The following is a 19,746-nucleotide window of genomic DNA, read 5'->3' as shown; positions in this document are numbered from 1 at the left end:
CTATTAGAAGAATGTCACTGAACATGAATTAAGAAAATAAATGTTGACTTTATGTTGACTTGTGGTGTCTGTAAATATAAAGCAGCATACGGTGTAGTTTCAGCTAATTACTAAAAACAAATCTGAGGTTCAAGTGGCTCTGAGGACATTACATTTTTATCTTCAATACTCCAGGGGCCTCATTTACGAAACGAACGTATGACCAAAAATTGGGCATACGGTCGTTTCTACGCAAAACTTGGAGTTTATCAATAGAGCGGTGGCTACGATCAAATCTCACATCAGGACTGAGCTCGTGTACGCAAGATTTTGAGTTAGCCTGAACGTGCGTGCAGCATAGAGAATTGTATAATGACAGCATTTTGTTCATTTAGATTATTTTCCTAAACTGACAAACAAAGTTTTTTTTCCTTTCAGGGCTATAGCTTTATTTGCGCAAATAGCAGCATAAACAACAGACCATGAGGAATCACACATCGTCGTATCACGCACCTGCAGCACTTCTGTGAATGGAGAAAAACAGAAGGTATAAAAGGAATAAAATAAATAGTATTCTGGTTATTTATAAATTAATGTTAGTTCCAGGCCAGAGGGAGCAACGAGCAACTAGGATCTAATTTTAATTTTGACATTTTGAACAGCAGAATTAAATAAATTAATCGCAATCCCACTGTGCATCAAGCGCCTGCCGCCATTGTTTTAAATGCGCTCTAACGCTAACCGGAAGCGTCCGAGGAACAAAGACGTTACTTCCTTACACCACAGAATATCCGCTGAAATGGTCCATAGGCCACTTTCGTTTTTGTGACACTCTTAATGCATTGTTTTCTTTATATCTTTATTTTTAAAAATGTAACTGATCGGTGATCATGCAGGTGCCTCACACATACAACATTTCAGCGTTACTAACTTGACATTTCAGCCATTAATCAAACTAAAATGCAGTCAACCAACATAAAAGTTTCACTGCACAATTTACAAGGTCCACTGTAACATCAGCGCACCGAAACAAACATTTATAGCGCATGTGAAGGATGATGTTTTACGTGGATATTGGAACACAAGTGAAGTACAAAGCCTTGTTTACATCATAGATAATAGTTTAGCAAACAAATGTTACATGGCAAAAATGGAAACATTTAGATGTTGAATGAGACAGGCTTGTGAGCCCAATTCATTTTAGCTTGACGTTGTATTCTGTTTATAATGAATGCCACTATAGCCTAATTTGTGTTACTTCATAGTTTAATAATTTATAGCTACTAATTTTTTTCATTCTTGTTCTGTAATACTGTTAAATTTAAAAGGGTTTGTTGTGAATTAAGGAGAACTAAATCTATATAGTGTTTATAATGTTTATAAACTGGTATTTAATACACATAAATTAATGCCATTGTTTGCAATTATAAGGTTAACGGGTGTTTTTGGAGTAAGATCAATTTCTCTTTCATTAGATTACTTCCTCTTTTCTCCATGTCGTAAAAATGTGTTTTTAGGGGCGTGATATTCAAACGACCATCGTTTTCTGCCCCCACATTTATCAACGTACGATCTTTCGTACGATGGGATTGGCGGCATACGAATGTTTGATAAATCACACGTGAGCTCTGTCGTAAGTTGATTTGTGCGCTCGGATCTGCGATCGTTTCTACGTTAGATTGATAAATGAGGCCCCAGATACGTAAACAGTAATCCTTCATTTTCCAGCATATTCCTGCTGGTCAAGAACAGAACTTCATCTCTCATGGGATATTATGACTTTCTGCTGTGAGAGAGGCTCACAGTGCTGTAATTTGCTGCAGGTGTATGTCGTTTTCCAGTCATTTTCTCAGAAATGCTTCCGTTTGTCAATAGCTCTATTGTTTTTCTATAGAGAGGGAGAGCAATTCATTTCACTCGTTAAATGTCAGCTAAATGACAAAACGCTTCATATGTTTCCAGGCAGATGTTACTTAGAATCTGACGCAAAGACAATCATTTAGAGTTAGGGATGTTACAAATTATAAATTAATTGTGTCCTTTTATTATTGCTTGGACAAAATGCAGCACGTTTCTTTGAGAAAATGAAATATAACACTATTATAAAATAGCACTTGCATATCATTGCTCTTTTGTTGGTTTTGATTGCTTCTATTCTCCTCATTTGTAAGTCGCTTTGGATAAAAGCCTCTAAATAACAAAATGTAAATATAATGTCCAGGGCTCGAAATTAACTTTTTTACTTGGTAGCACTGGTGCTCCTAACTTTAAAAAGCGGAAAGCAGTGACTGGGTGATGGACAGCTAATATTAACCAATCTAAAATCTGCATTAAATTTAAGAATGTAAAGATGTTATGTAACGTTTGATAGAACGGCAGACCGGTCACCGTATCAGCACACAGAAGGCACAGAACTGTGAACGTTTTTAGAGAAATGAAAACAAGTCACACTAGAACAATTATATGCACTCGCACAGATGCTCCTAAATATATTTTGAGGTCGCACAGATTAAATTATGGGAGCATATGCGACCAAAATTGGCGCAATTTCGAGCCTTGATGTAAATGTAAATAAAAAAACTAAATTTAAATTGTAAAACAAGCTCCAAATCAAATAAATAAGTAACACAAATTAAAGAAATGTCTTCATATAAAGAAAATAAGGCTTTGTCTGTGCTCTTTCCATATAAAATTAGAGGCAACTTTTATTTTGACGGGTTGTTTCTGAGTGTATATGATATAGTTTCTCATAAATTATATGGTAAAATGCTCAGTTCTGGAGAGGTTGTTCATGCATTTATGTCCTCATTTAGTGAGACGACAGAGGCTGAAAACACCGCACATTCCAACGTCATACAATAAATTACATTTTTATGACTGGATTCCGCGATTCCATCCGCCTTTTCCGCACTGCAGAAATCATAGGGCCCTATATGAAGCTGCTTTGAAACAATTTCTATTATATAAAGCACTACAGAAATATATGTGACTAAGAAATTGAGAACTGAAAACAGAAGCTTGCCAAATGTCAGCTGATTAATCAGGATGGCTGACACAGATCAGTCTACAGTGGTTTCAACGCTCCCAGGCGTTGTATATTTTCCCTCCTGCTGAAGACACCATCTTAATCTCTTCAAAGTGAATTTCCCTTTTTATAGACATGCTGCTGTTTCCCCCTTCAGCTGAAGAGCCCTCCGCCGACACCCTCCGGTGCTCAAGCTCCAGGCGAACGCATCCCGCCAGGTCGCTTTCGGTGAAGATCCGATTCGTTCTTGAGCCCAGGCTGAGTGGATGGCCGCTAACAGCAGTATTCAAAGGACTTCCAGCTCTGGGCTGTTTGATGCAGAATCTCGTCGTCTTTTGGGCCCAGCAACAAGCCTGATGCTGACACGCGGCCTGGAAGCCTCTCTTGAAGTTCTCATTGAAGTAGCCGTAGATAATGGGGTTGACGCTGGAATTGGAGAAGGCCAGCCAGTGAGAGAGAGGGAATATATAGCTGGTCAGGAGCTCCAGATTGTCCTCATCTGGACGGGCGTAATCGGTCAGCAGCATGAGCGTCCACAGCGGCAGCCAGGACAGCATGAAGAGCAGAGCCACCACAATCAGCATCTTTATCACTCGGATCTTTCTTTGAGACGCGGGACATTTGCAGTGCACGGGAACATCGGGCTGCTCGGCGCTGGCCAGGATGGCTGTGGCGTACAACTTTGCGCCGATCCAGCCGTACATGAGCATGATGAGCACCAGGGGAATGGCGTATATGTGTACGAACAGGACGGTGGTGTACACTTTCCTCATCTCCGGGTCAGGCCAGGTCTCGTAGCAGGAGTACAGCGGGTATGTGCTGTTGTCACTGTGAACCATGAAATGCCCTTTTTCTTGGTTGACAGTCAACATTAACACCGAGGGAAACATTATGGTGAGAGCGAGCGCCCATATCGCCCCGACTGACACCTTTGCGACAAAGAGCGTAAGTTTGGGCTTGAACGGGTAAACGATGCAGCGAAACCTGGGTTTCAGATGAGGAGAAAACACATATAGGTTATGGATTACTAAAGATCTTAAAATGTGTTTAAATTAGAAAAAAGCTGCTTTTTTAAATGGTGATAAGGAACTGGTTAGAGACAAAAAGAAGGAATTTAGGGGTCGAATTAGGAAAGCTAAACTAGCATATATGGATAAGATTGAAAATAGGTTTCATATACAGGCAATGCTAAGAAGGCATGGGAAGGGCTTAATAGTTTTATGGGAAGAGAGAAGAGGAAACAGGTGTTTTCCTTACAAGGCCCACCTTTTGTAGAAGATTTAAATGTCTTCTTTACTAGGTTTGATGGGGGGAATGTACTACCGAATGTGAGAGAATATGTATTAATATTCCGGCATATGAGCCTATTAAACTTGAAGAGTATGAAGCAGCCAGTCTTGCTAGCATTAAGCCAAATAAATCACCTGGCCCAGACGGGCTAAAGGGTCGTGTTAAAAGATTGTGTTTTCCAACTAACTGGTGTTCTTACCCAACTGTTCCAGCTCTTGTTAAATTGTAGGGTGGTTACAAATTCATGGAAAGAATCACAGATTGTTCCAGTACCTAAAATATATATTGCCAATCAGTTAAAAGACTTCAGACTGATAGCTCTAACATCCATGTTGGGTAAATGTATGGAACGAGTACTAACAAGGCATATTTGGAACCGTGTGGTCAAAGATTTGGACCCCCTTCAGTTTGCCTATATGGAAAAGAGGGCCACCGATTATGCTGTTATAACCTTATGTGATTTTGTAGCTGAACACATTCAGCAGACTACAAACTATGTTAGGACTTTAATTCGATTCGGATTGATATTCTTTTGCAAAGATTAATTAACTTAGGAGTAAATGTTGATCTTATTTGGTGGGTTAAAGACATTTTTAAATCTTCCTCAAAAAGTAGTTGTGAATGATATGATGTCAATCATTGTAAATACAGGAGTTTATTTAATTTTATCACCCTTACTTTTCTCGTTGTATTCAAATGAATTTAAGATCCAGGATTCATATTTTAACTTAAATACGTGGACGATATGGCACTTGTTGGCCGGTTGAGTAAAGCTGGAACAGTGGGAGACACACGGTGTTATAGTTACATACATTTATTTCAAAATTGGTGTAAACCGAGTTCACTGGAAATGAATGTGAACAAAACGAAGGAATTGTTCATTAGTAGGAATAAACTAGATTTTATTGAAGGGTTAGAACCTTTGATACTTGATGGACATCAAATAGAGACGGTAGATGGAAATATTTAGGAACATTTATTGATAGTAAACTGTATGAGTATGTTTTAAAAAAAAGAAATGCAGAGATTACATCTATACAACATTTGAGTTAACATATTTTAGATGGTGTATAAGAATCTTGTTGAGTGTGTTAATACGTTTTAATATGACTAAGTGGTATGGGCTATTGCCAGTTAAAGAAATGCAAAAACTGGATAGAGTAGTCTAGTGCAATTGTAGGACAAACACAAAGACAATTGAATGAAATCTTTCAAACAAGAGTTAAACAAAAAGCACAAGTTATTACTGGAGATTGTTCTCATCCTTTGAATATTACATTTCAGTTTTTATCATAAAAAAAGATGTTTTAGGCAACCTCAAGCAAGGAAAAATCTGAATCAAATGTAATTCGTGCCAACTGGCGTTAGAATTTTATATTCTGGGATTTGAGTGTGAGCAGGGGTGATTGTGTTACTTCTTGTCTTTTATGTAATGTAACTACAGAAGACTCAAGTTTTAAATAGAATGTAAACTTTAATGTTAACCTGCTTTATCTAGTGTTAACAAATGGGACCTTATTGTAAAGTGTTACCTATTGTTCTTTCGTTCATTTGAACAATCTTTTGCGCTCCAAACTTGAAACACTTGTTTACTTTACATAGTAAATGATCTTTAATAAAGTTATTTAACCTGTTAGGAGGACAACAAGGTTTAAAAACCTTGTGCATTTTCTGTATTCTGATCATATAAATAATTGTGCTTGTAAATGTCTCTTTATATCCCCTTATTAAGCTAAAACAAATAATTTGAAAAATTTGCATTGTGCCCCTAAATTTGTTCAATGCGCTCCTAAACTTTTTAACTTATAAGCACATGTGTTCCTTGGGAATAAGGTAAGCGTCAAGCCCTGCTCTAGACTCATTCTTCCCACTGTTCTCACTTTTGTGACTAACTTTCTCAGTTGGTCGCACAAGCACATAATTTGGTCACAAATATATATATTTTTTATACAACATTTGATTAATCAATGCATGCTGATGAAGTTTTAGTTATATGGTAACGAAAGTGTAAAACATTCAACCCATTCTTTTTCATCAGTATTATTTGTGATTTAAATTTTGTGAACAGGAATTCCTTTTTCGTGCGCTTTCACTTTCAAATTCGCGATCTTGGTGTCACGTTTTACAAGAAAACATAATTGTCTGTTTTGCTTATATCTATACATCTTTCACTTTTTAAGACTAAAACAAAAGATGGATTCATTGTTATTCTTAATTAAAAAGCACAACTACAAGAAAACAGTACGTTACAATAACAAACTGTCTTGCATGACATTCATTAACAAAAACGAATAAGACGAGGCATGGCATATAGGACACAACACATGCTGTACTATATACCGACTAATAAATTACAGAATGTTCAGCAAACACAGAGGAATCAAATAAATAATAATATAAAAAAAATGAAGGAAAGCCTCAATAGCTGTATGAAGCAGACGCTTTGGAGCAGCGCAGACCATGCACAAGTGCGACCACGTCAAATTTTTACTCGCACTCAAAAAATGGTCGCAGTCTAGAGTCCTGTTAATGTATTTTTCCTACAACTAGAGTACCTCGTTTGTGTTGTTTAATAATGAGGATTTACATTATTTTACACATTGCATATTTTAGCACAGTATCCTGAAAGACTGTCTTGACTGTTGACTGATCTTGTGTGTAACTTGATTTATTTATTTTTTGTCCAATTATTTATTTTTCTTTATTTAAAAAAAAAAGTGTAGGCCTATTTTTTGTTGTGAATTTCCCAATTGAGGAACAGGATGTGAAAATTTAAGATAAATGTTCATGTTATATGTTTTGGTTGCATTTCTGATTTAATAAAAATGTAGATGGTTGTTTAAAATAGGTATATAGCATATGTAATATTATAATATCGAAATATATATCAATATTCTCCTGTATCCAATCATATCGAAATGGTATTGTATAATTTTTTTTGAAGTATCTGCAAATATTGTATCGCTGGGTATGAGAATCGATATCGTATTGCAATGAACCATCCGATTTACACCCATATATATATATATATATATATATATATATGTGTGTGTGTGTGTGTGTCAAATATACATACATGTAATAGACCTAAAATTATATTTTAATGAATTACGCGTAACATAAATTTAAGCATATATAATTATGTTTCACTTATATTTCATACATCTTGAGCAGATTGTGATAATTAATCCATGAAAATGGTACAATAACTTACTTTTATAAATAAAAGATTATCTTTATCATCATTTACTGATGAATGATGGCACTGAACTCCTTCACAAAAGTTTCAGTTCATTTATGTCTATATATTTGTACATACGTAGAAGGGTTAAAGCTTTGCAGGGCATCAAAACATTGAAATATTTCAGCATCTCTCCAAACATACAGTACATGTTAATTACACTGACCTGCAAGTACTGCTGAGCTCACCCTTTACAGTTCTCGTCTAATGTTTTCTGCACATATCAGAAACAGCATCATGTAAGAGCCGTCATAATGACCAGCAGTTCACCGCTGCGTTTCGTGAGTCTAAACCTCAATCAGCTCTAACAATGTGCTAATTAGTGCTTCCAGCGGAGCTGCAAACTTCAGATACGAGCCACGACTGACAATACCGCTGTTCTATTGTTTCCTTCTCAAACATTTGTTTGTTCAATGCTTATTTCATTTGTCTCAAAATTATAAACACTTACCTGTCCACAGCAATGGCGACTAATGTGAAAACGGAGGCACAGACAGACGTTCCTTGCACCAGACCACTCAGTTTACATATCGTGTTGCTGAAAGGCCAACCTGACAACAACAGAAACATGATCACATTGAATCTAGAAATTCAGTTTAATAAACTAGAGAAAGTTTGATGACAAACCTTGATGTTGGCTCGGCAAAGCCTTGTCTGAATGCTTCAAATTACTTTAAAAGCTTAAAGTTTGAAGGTTTTAGTCAGAGAAGTCAAAGAAAGTCAATTTAACATGTTTCTTAACAAGTTGTAGCAAGTTGCTAACATGTTTTAGCAGGTTGTTAACATGTCTTGATGTTTTATCACATGGCTAGCTTGATTAATCACACTGATGATGGCGCCGAGCATGGCAGCCGTGTTGCGAGCTCCAAGAAAACTCTGCAGTTTTTCTTATGTTTCTTATGTTTTATTTGTTATTTTGTTGTTTCACGTGTTAGATGTTGTCAGTATAACTGTCTACGATAGACAGACGCTTTTAAACATTGGTTCCTTCGTCGCGCAACGCAAACCGGACTTTGAGTTCCTGAACGCCGGCGCCTTGTTTACAGACACCGCATCAGAGCCCTTTGTCTGGGCTGCACGATCGCGACCGAAGAAACGCCGCCGGAAAAGGGGGAAGAGAGCCGGCGTCCTTGTCAGACTCAGACGCCGTCCCCTCCGACCTCCTCTCCCAACTATTTTGCTGGCTAACGTTCAGTCACTGGACAACAAACTCTGTGAACTGCGGGCACGCATCTCATACCAACGGGAAACAAGGGACTGCTGCATTATTTGCCTCACAGAAACCTGGATGTCGGCAGTGGTTCCAGACTCAGCCATTGAGCTCACGGGGTTCTCCGTGCACCGCTCGGACAGAACGAAAGAGCTCACAGGGAAAAGCAGAGGTGGGGGCGTCTGTTTATTTATCAACAACTCGTGGTGTGATGAACGGAACCTACACTCTATTAAATCCTCCTGCTCCCCTGATCTGGAATTTCATATGCTTCTGTGTCGACCATTCTGGCTACCGAGGGAATTTACAGCGATCATAATCACAGCTGTTTACATTCCCCCTCAAGCCAACACAGACCAGGCACTCAAGGAACTGTACGGGAATATAAGTGAGCAGGAAACCGCGTACCCAGATGCAGCGTTTATTGTTACGGGGGACTTCAACAAAGCCAACTTCAGAACAATAGCTCCAAAATACTTTCAACACATCACCATCAACACGCGTGGTGATCGTGTACTTGATCACTGCTACTCTCCTTTCCGGGACGCCTACAAATCGCTCCCCCGCCCACCTTTCGGCAAATCGGACCACACTTCCGTTCTGCTCCTGCCTGCTTATAGGCAGAAACTGAAACGAGAAGCACCCGCCCTCAGGACAATTCAATGCTGGTCGGACCAATCAGACGCTATACTACAGGACTGTTTTGATCACGTGGACTGGGACATGTTCCGGGCAGCGTCTGATGACGACATAGAGGTGTACTCAGATACTGTAACGTGTTTCATCAGGAAGTGTGTAGAGGATGTAGTACCGACAAAAACAATCCGCATCTACCCCAACCAAAAACCGTGGATTAACAGCGATGTTCGAGCAGCCTTGTCAGCGCGGACATCTGCCTTTAAATCCGGAAACTCTGACGATCACAAACAAGCCAGTTACGATCTCAGGAAATCAATCAAAGCTGCCAAACGACAATATAAAAACAAAGTTGAAGAACAATTCAAAACCAACAACGCAAGAAGCATGTGGCAGGGTATCAACAACATCACAGATTTCAGAGGGAATAAACCAGCTACTGTGAACATTGCCGCCTCTGTACCGGACGAACTTAATCACTTTTATGCTCGTTTCGAGGCTCACAACACCGCCCACACAGAGCGCGCTCCCGCGGCTGTGGCAGAAGAGGCGAGCGCACTTTCCTTTTCTGTCGCAGATGTAACCCGATCCTTCCGACGGGTGAACATCCGCAAGGCTGTGGGTCCCGATGGCATCCCAGGCCGTGTGCTCCGAGCATGCGCATTCCAACTGGCCGGGGTTTTCACAGACATTTTTAACCTTTCCCTCTCTCTGTCTGTGGTTCCCGCATGCTTCAAAAAATCCACCATTGTGCCCATACCAAAGAAAAATAAAATCACATGCTTGAATGACTGGAGGCCCATTGCTCTGACACCCATCTTCAGCAAGTGCTTTGAGAAACTCATCAGAGACTACATCTGCTCTGTGCTGCCTGACTCACTGGATCCCCTACAATTTGCATATCGCAGAAACCGTTCCACAGACGATGCTATTGCCTTCACCCTGCACACTGCTCTCTCCCACCTGGAAAATAAGAACACCTATGTGAGAATGCTGTTTGTGGACTACAGCTCAGCATTCAATACCATAGTGCCTGCCACACTGGTTGAGAAGCTCCAGACTCTGGGACTAAACGGATCTCTGTGCAGCTGGATCCTGGACTTCCTGACAGGCAGATGTCAGGTGGTCAGAATGGGCAACAACACTTCATCCCCGCTGACCCTCAACACTGGTGCTCCTCAGGGCTGCGTCCTCAGCCCACTCCTGTACTCCCTGTACACACACGACTGTACAGCAACACACAGCTCCAACGTCATCGTCAAATTTGCTGACGACACAACGGTGATAGGCCTGATCACTGACAACGATGAGACGGCCTACAGAGAGGAGGTGAGAACCCTGACTAAATGGTGTCAAGAGAACCACCTCTCACTCAACATCGACAAGACCAAGGAGCTGGTGGTGGATTTCAGGAGACAGAGCAGAGAACACACACCCATCACCATCGACATGACACCTGTGGAGCGAGTAAACAGCTTCAAATTCCTCGGTGTTCACATCACTGAGGATCTCACATGGTCCGCTCACACAGATGCAGTGCTGAAGAAGACACACCAACGCCTCTTCTTCCTGAGACGGCTGAGGAAGTTTGGAATGAGCCCCAGCATCCTCAGATCATTCTACACCTGCACTGTGGAGAGCATCCTGACCGGCTGCATCACCGCCTGGTTTGGAAACAGCACTGCTGGCAACCGCAAAGCTCTGCAAAGGGTCGTGCGAACTGCCCGTCACATTGTTGGAGGTGAGCTTCCCTCCCTCCAGGACATCTACACCAGGCGGTGTATAAAGAAAGCTCGGAGGATCATCAGTGACTCCAGCCACCCGTCCCACAGACTGCTCTCTCTGCTGCCCTCAGGAAGACGTCTCCGCAGCATCCGATCCCGCACTAGCCGACTGAGGGATAGCTTTTTTCCTCAGGCTATAAGGCTAATGAACAGTCAAAACTAACACACCCTACAGCACACTCCCACTTTACAATATACCACGCACTGCACTTTAATTCCACACAGTTCAAACTGGACTACCAGTACACTACTGCACAAATACAACAATCTTTTTGCCAGCACTGGATACCATCCAATGCACATCCATGACATTTGCACATCCGGTTTATATATAATCTGCTGCATCTCGCATATTACTGTGTGTATATAACGTAGAATGTGTACTGCATACTGTGTATAATGTGTATCGGTAACTGTATGTCTGTCTAATAGTACACTGTGTGTACTGAGTATATGTATGTGTATATTACACATTGTCATCTGTATAAGTCTGTACGTATGTATGATAATGTCTATATGTAAATTGTTTTTGCAGTGTCTGGAGCACGCTCTCAAGAATTTCACTCACGAAGGCACACGTGCTGTGGTGATGTGACAATAAAAGTGATTTGATTTGATTTGATTTGATTTGATGGGCATGTTTTAACATCTTGAGAGCATGTTCTAGTAAACTGTTTAAGTTTAACACATCGCTAACAATTGACACGTTATTTTTGCAACATTGACACACTTTTGCGTTATTGACACGCTATTTTTCTATTTAATACTGTAAAGCTGGAAAAAAAAGGAGTCCAGAAAAATTCAAATGGAAAAATACGGAATCTAGAGGAAGGGAAAACCAAGGGAGAAACACTGGCTATATGTTTTTTTTTCTGCGACTAAGTGACTAATAAATTTAGTCGACTATTAGGGGGCAGCCCTAGTGTTGGCATACCCTAGGCTAGTTAAGAGGCTTTGCTAGTGACAGATAGCCAGACTAGAGGTCTTCTCGGGTCCTAAAATCCATACCAGACCCGAATTGCTTCTTACCCATGCAAAATAAAAAATTGATGCATAAATAATTTTTTTTTAAAGATAAACCTGACCCGAGACAGACCTGATGAAATTAGACCAGAGTCATTTATTTTCGAATCCGAGTGGACCCGAACGTAAACGGCATTGACGTGTGCGCAGCCTGCAGCCCCGCATCGGTCCGGAAAAATCCCGGGGTCCTCCTGACTGATTTGGCCACTGTCCCATTACTTTCATTAATTTTATTTACTTATCTATTAGCCTATTACTTTATATCTTTGCCTGCCTGATGGATACATGTTATTTCTGAGTTTGGCTTTCAATTGTAACCAGTGGATTTGAAATATAAACGTGATAGTTTCATAAAAATGAAATCGATAGGTTAATAAATCATGGATTTGCTTGTCTGCAACGTTTACCTCATCTCTGGTGAAGGGCTTCTGCACACAAAAAAGAAAAGCCTCGCATTGACACGCAGCGTAAAGTAGTAAGTGAATTTTCCTGATGGATCTCATATCTATAAGATGGATTTCTGAGGTTACAAACTAATGTTCCTTTTTTACACGTGTTTCTCAAAAATGAACTTACCATGAACGCACAAGCAGGCTATATGCACTTGAATCTAATCGGGTCCATTTGGGAAAAGCACATTTATTTTAATTACCCGAGACCCGACGCTGCTAATACCAAACCCGACCTGTGTCCGAGGCACTCGTAGAAGTTTTGGACACGAACCCATTCGGGTCTCGAGTCGGACCTTGGGTTTTCGGATCCAAGTGGACCCATGAAGACCTCTAAGCCAGACATAATGATCAGACTTGTTCTATAATTGGCAAACACCTTAGTAGCAACAGTGAGTTTCGCACGGGTAAATATTGTTGCACATCAAACACTAGATTTCCACACCTGTGATGAGGTTGTCCACTAGCGTCGTGGGAATGCAGAAGATCCCAACCAGCAGGTCGCTGACGGCTAGATTCAGGATGAAGATGTTGGTGACGGTTCTCATGTGCCGGTTCCTCAGGACTATCACACAGACCAGACCGTTTCCCATCAGGCACAGCAGGAAGATGAAGAGATACGCCAGCGTGAAGAGCGTGGCCGTCGGCAGCGAATGCTGGTAATAAGGAAACAGGATGATGCCCCCTACAGTGCTGGAGTTGGTGCTGTTGGTCTGGTTGGTGCAGGAGACAAGATCTGAGATGATGACGGAGGCGGCATCCCATAATCCCTCTGAACCCTCCATGAATGCACAGCAACGCTGGGAACAAACACAAAAATAAACAAACTCATCAAAATCATTTTCTTCAGCTTTAGCTCTAATACTTTTGGAAGCCACTAATGAATAAAATTTTGTGATTTTTTTAGCTCACAATCTGAGCTTTGTTTCTCGCAGTGAAAAAAAAAAACTGAATTCTTTTGTTTTTCTTGCAAATCTCTTTTTGTGTTTCTGCCCCTGAATAAATAATAATATGTATGGAAGCCTGTTTCTACCACAGGATAAACAAAAATAAAAAGGTAAATAAACAAAAGGTAATTGTAACTTTTTTGGAGTTTTGTTTTGTTTGTTTTTTTGGGTTTTTTTCAATTCTGAGTTGTTGTTTTTTCTGAATTGAGAAAATTGTGGGGAAAAACTCATAACTGCAAGAAAAAGAGTCAACTCAATTGTGAGGAAAAAAGTCCCAGTTACATTTTCTTTTCTTTTTTATTCAATGGTGGAAACAAGCTTCCATAAATACTACTGACATTTAGCAACAAAACATACTGAAATAAAACACATTTAAAACTAAAAAAATCCTGTTAGAAACATTCAAACGCTGTTGACAGAGCAGCATTTAAAATCTTTTATATTGTGAAGCGCAAGTGGTTTGCTGAAGTGATTAGAGTTACAGGGCTAGCAAAATCGCTAGCCTGACGTCCCGGGGCTATTGTGTTTTCCAGTCGGGCTACCAAAATGTATTACTGTCCTGCCCGACGGGCTACCTTAAATACAGGGCTCCCACGCAGTGTTCCCTCTAAACTGAGCGCACGCGCGACCGCGCAGAAGAAATAATGTGCCTCGAGCACACAAAAATGAGTTGGGAATCCATTTGATTGAATGCCACAGTAAAAGGGAAAGAGTAGCAAGGCTCGGGCAAACCGCTCTAGAGCTGATGTCAACACAGAGTTAGAACCGGGTTCATAGAAAGAGAACGATGTGCACCAAATGAGTCTCTGTAGGAACTGAATACTTCAATAGTTGCTGTGCGCTCAACACAAGAGACAACACAAACACAATGACATGTGAAATAAAACATCCTCATGTATTAAAGAAGAGCGGCTTAATTAAGTGCTGGAAATAGCAGAGGATGGGTAACAAAACTCTGAAACATGTTCAGTCTCACACAAGAGTATTGTACAAACTGTACTTCATAACCATGTTTAGACAGATATAGAAGAATGCATATGTTCACGTTTTTGTTTTATATTTAACTTACAGATCTCAGCTTAAGTTTTGTTTCAGTTTCTATTCCATTCTATCAGTTTAAATAGTTTGTTTTGATAGTATATTATGTTAGGGCTATATTATAAACCTAATAAATAATTGACCTTGTTTTTGAGTCTTTGACTTGAGTCTCTTGCTCATCAAGGCTGTATTCATTTAAAAAATACAGAAAAAAATATACACAGTGATATAGTGAAATATTATTGTAATTTCTAATATTGGTTTCCTATTTTAATACCTATAAGTTACTTTAAAACAGCATTTATTTCTGTGATCAAAGCTGTATTTTCAGCATCATTACTCCATGATCTTCAGAAATCATAATAATAATCTAAACCTTTTCAATATTATTCAGCAGTGATCTGTACAAACAGAGCGATAAAGCGGACAGAACTTCACCTCAGATGCAGAAACTGATCAAGGTAGCTGAAATAGTTAATAACATTTGCGTTTTATCGGTTAATTCGGGTCACAAACATCTTACCTTACTGTCCTTCAGGTGAAACGGTGAAGTAAAGGCAGTGGTGGAATAAAATAAGTGTATAAACAGCTCGGTTACGATCGTGTCCGTCTCTGATCAACTCTGCACTGATTGATTGATTCCCGCGCGCGCGAGCCTGTCTCGCGCCACTGATGTCCGATTCACAAACCGGTTGATTCGTTTGAACCGACTTACAACCCGTTGACTATTATGCAAAACTTGTTTGGGAGAGAAAACGAAATGATCTCAGTTTCGTTTTTATATTATATTTTATATTTTATAAATTTATATCAACTGGTAAGAGGACATTTCTGAGTGTGACCGATGACCTGAACAGATCATTTAAATGAACCACTCAAATGAACCGACTCCCTGAAATGAATCGCGTTCACGCTTCACTCACGACCGTGCTGCAATTAATCTAGTTTAATGATTAGACCTGCTGATTAATAATCACCGTCACAGAAATGACAATTACATTAAGTAAGGCGTTTATTATGAATGCTAAAACCAATATATTAGAGCGCGTATTCAATATGTCTAGCTATAATTGACTCACATATTCATAATTAAGTCGACATACAGTACTAGAGTTACATTACTGTGTGGGAGACTAATTTCTCAGAGTAATATATTAACTAAACACTCAAAATCCAAGAAAAGCTTATATAGGCTATCAGTGACTGAAACAATTAGTGATTTTCTTACATCTGATGTGTATTAAACACACAATGCATGAGAAAATGTCTTATTTTATTCTCCATGTCATTTTAGCAGCTGTTTTTCCTTCTAGCTAAAGATAATAGTTGTTATGATGAAGCACCTGTATGTGGGTGATTCTCAATCAACACCTGTGAAAAATACTACAGCTTTTTTTCACCTGATACAGAATCAGAGCATCTCATTTAACCTACAGTCTGTCTTATTTTATGCATGAAGAATTTGCAGATAAATAAAAAAAGATCTCATTTAAATATAGGCTAGATATTCTGAGCATGCATCTATGCCAGCCTTTGTTTCTTTAGCAATTTGGGGTTGTTTTGCATTAAAAAATAGAGGTCAAATATGAACATCAAAAATAATTTTACACGTAGAAACATGCTGTTTTCTTCCATCGGTAGAGCATTTCAAGTAAGATTTTCCCAGCGTTATCATTTCTGTGTCTCATCATGCTGATGTTTATTAAAAAAATTCAGCAGTATACAATATTTGGTAACACTTTATTTTAAGTAATTACCTAATTAAGCTGTTGTACTTACATGAAACAAAATGTACTTATCATGTAACTAAGTTATGGAACAGACTGTACTTACAGTTTGTAATTATGTAGATGTAATAAACAGCTGTTACACATATGATTCAGACCGAGTCTGTTACACTTAAGTACAATCTTGATACACTTTATTTTAAAGATGTGTACTTACATTTATAATTACATTGTATAAAGTCTGCAACACATATGTAACAATCTTTTGCTTATCTGTGTAACAGACTCGGCCCGTTACATATGTGTAACAGCTGTCTATTACATCTACATAATTACAAACTGTAAGTACAGGCTGTTCCATAACTTAGTTACATGATAAGTACATTTTGTTTCATGTAAGTACAACAGCTACTAAGTATTTAATTAGGTAATTACTCTGTGTTATGACACCTTAAAATAAAGTGTTACCCAATGTTTAACATATTCATAACTCCAATTATCTAGAGCTATTGCTGCCATTAAACAATATGAAAATGTTTCTGTAAACGGTTTGGGTCAGAAAGCATCTGCACAAATATTAAACACCTTTCTCCTTCCTTCTATTAAGCTGCCAGTTTTATTAGACTCTATTCTTCTTATCTCTCTAAAAATGTTCAGCTTTAATTCCCCAGCTGTGCTCAGATCCCGAAAGGGTTTAAAAACAGCAGGAGAGACTTTTGTACACAGAGCTCAAATATTACAACAGTCTGCTCATCTCAGCAAGAAAGCAAGAGATATGAGCATTTTAAATCAACATTTAGACTCATATTCCCCATCTCCGATGTTATCTTTTTAATATCAGCTCTAAATAATAGGCTACGTTATACACATAGCCTTACTCTAGCCAAAACAAATCAAATTACTGTTGTGTATATTGTTCTATTCCCTTTATTACTATCTTTCATCTTTGTTTTGTTTTTATAGCATATGTGCAGTGTCTGGTGGCCACATAATTCACAGCAGGACTGTTTACTTCAGTCAGTGCCGATTAAAAACGCAACCGTCGTTCTCAATCCATGACTGCATTCCCACGTTATCTGGGACGTCTGTCGGAATGTGCTGTTTACTTCAGTCTCTGCTCTATTGTCAATGTTCTCCAACATTTATGACCCTGCAGCACAAAAGCAGTCATCAGTAACACAGGTATATTTGTAGCAATAGCCAACAATACATTGTATGGCTCAAAATTATAGTGTGGGAGGAGACTGGCCAGCAATCAGTCTCAGGTGCAGGTGGCTAGTCATATGATCAAAACCGCATAAATGGTTGTTGCAACAACAGAAGGTGTTTTCTGCAGTTTTGCCGTGTTTTTGAAGTTGTGCTTGACGTGCAGCCTCTGTACCCTTTCACATAGGTATGTTATTAGCTGTGTGGTTTTGTTTGCGTTGAATGACTGCACCTTGATGGCGCAATGCCATTCTGCATTTTTAGGTGATCTTTTCTTCTTTTGGGCTGATTATTTAAGAGGTTTTTATTCTCTGTCCAGGAAGCGGGGCAGACAAGCATTTATTGCTGTGATACCTTCAATGGGCTGGAATGCTGAATAATGGTAAATGCAGCATACACTTTATTGAGGCCGATTGCTTATGAGTTTGATGCAATTAATACATGAGAATTTATTTGATGTGGTTAATATCTGTGCTTGTTTTATAGTACCTTTTATCTATCATGTTTGGGGATTGAGAGTTGAGATTGGATGCAGTTGTACTTTCAATAAAGCGTTTTGTTTGTTTGCTTTATATTTTCTTGATGTGTATTAACGTGCATGTTTTCTTTGCTAAAGGGGCAGACCAGCCACTGTTTCTTGTCTATTTAAGCTTTATATTGTGGTTTAGTGTCTCTTTTATTTTGATATTGATGATTAACGTGATTATATTAAATATTGTGTGTGTTATTTGCTTTTTTGTTTCTGTGGTACTGCTCTCCTCTTTTTGTGTGTTACTGTGTGCTCAGTGACTTTGTACAGGGCCGGGCCTGCATCGACACTAAACCTCCTTCGGCGTAGGTGATTTATTAACGGTGTATGCTGTGGGTTTTCTTTTGTCTCCTGCAGATGGTAGGAGGTTCATAAGAGCAGGCCCGACCCTCTTGCAGTCTTGAGGAGAGCTATTTCCTACTTTTGTGGATTTTATTATTGATGCGTTTTAACATTTGATGGTCTGTGTTGGACAATAAAATAGTGATTTCTTACAAACTACATTGTTGCCCAGAATCAAGTATGTGATTTGTGGAGGGCTCCTCCTGCCTTTAATAAGGCGGTGGCGTAGTCAGCTTATATTTTCTACACTACAATAGATTTCTTTTATGCCAAAAATAATTAGGATATTAAGTAAAGATCATGTTCCATGAAGATATTTTGTAAATATAACAAAACTTAATTTTTGATTAGTAATATGCATTGCCAAGAACTTCACCCTCAGATTCCAGATTTTCAAATATTGTCCGATCATAACAAACCATACATCAATGGAAAGATTATTTATTCAGCTTTCAGGTGATGTATAAATCCCAATTTTGAAAAATTGACCCTTATGATTGGTTTTGTGGTCCAGGGTCACATATAATCAAAACATGAAAACTGTCTGCAGATAAATTGTTCTTGGAATGGAAAGGTCACAATTGAAAAAGTAATTATTCTCTTCTGTTGAAACTCTCAGGGTACTTTTAATGCTCCTGCAATGACATTATAATAAATACAGAGACATTTCATTTCTAATTCTGATTTAATTATATAACCCAAAAATGAAAAACTGCTGAAAATGTGCTCACTCTCAGGCCATCCAAGATGGAGATGAGTTTGTTTCTTCATCAGGTTTGGAGAAATGTGTCTCTGCATCAGTGTCTCAGCAAAAACGAGATTGTTAGACCTGCTCACACTCAGTCTCTTCTTCTACTTTTAAATAACCGGTTGCTTCAAACTCCTTTTACAAGTAATGATCAGATCTAAACGCAGAGCTGAAGATGTACATCTGCACAGAGAATGTGAGAATCCCTTCTGAAGTTGAGTCAAGTAGTAGCACTATAATTGATCATGAGGCGGTTTGCTGAGGTTCAATTGGCAGTTTAATGAAGCTCAAAGTCTCACGCAAGCGTCAGAAATGTCGCCCACATTCCCAGCAGCTTTAACAGAATCCCTCCGAACAAACACAGGTTGTTTGTGAGCTAAAAGAGCCTTTGCTCTTCCTGTGAAAAGATGCACTAGGCACAATCATTAGAAAGCTTGGATTTCACTGTTTAAACTCTTAATATTCATCTAACCCACAATTCTCTGCAAATAAATCACAAATACTTTGAAGTGGTTCATGCATCTGTTAAGTCATTATTCCTTGTTGAGGAAATAATCAATTTTTTAGCCATT

The 19,746-nt window shown here is 39.0% G+C and overlaps 1 protein-coding gene across 1 annotated transcript; it reads right to left on the bottom strand.

Annotated features, from left to right (window-relative positions):
• Positions 1-1,283: 1,283 nt before the first annotated feature.
• LOC306864139 (neuropeptide FF receptor 1-like) lies at positions 1,284-15,270 on the bottom strand. Its single transcript, XM_079407862.1, has 4 exons — positions 15,146-15,270; positions 13,083-13,437; positions 7,987-8,086; positions 1,284-3,988 (listed from the first exon to the last, which is right to left on the bottom strand). Exons 2-4 carry the CDS (start codon positions 13,420-13,422, stop codon positions 3,055-3,057), a joined length of 1,374 nt encoding a protein of 457 aa, XP_079263988.1. The 5' UTR covers positions 13,423-13,437; positions 15,146-15,270; the 3' UTR covers positions 1,284-3,054.
• Between the last annotated feature and the right edge of the window lie 4,476 nt (positions 15,271-19,746).

This window comes from Barbus barbus, assembly GCF_936440315.1.
Source record: "Barbus barbus genome assembly, chromosome: 45".
Classification (NCBI taxonomy): domain Eukaryota; kingdom Metazoa; phylum Chordata; class Actinopteri; order Cypriniformes; family Cyprinidae; genus Barbus; species Barbus barbus.
The sequence above is the reverse complement of the archived record's forward strand: the minus strand, read 5'-3'. Positions and strand labels throughout refer to the sequence as shown.

Bases quoted from the DNA above. Each gene is read 5' to 3' on its own strand.
- LOC306864139 (XM_079407862.1), bottom strand. From the start codon at position 13,422: ATGGAGGGTTCAGAGGGATTATGGGATGCCGCCTCCGTCATCATCTCA. The intron at 8,087-13,082 runs GTGTGGAAATCT...TGTTGTTGTCAG, and splicing joins AGTGGACAACCTCATCACAG to GTTGGCCTTTCAGCAACACG. The intron at 3,989-7,986 runs GTAAGTGTTTAT...TCTGAAACCCAG, and splicing joins GTCGCCATTGCTGTGGACAG to GTTTCGCTGCATCGTTTACC.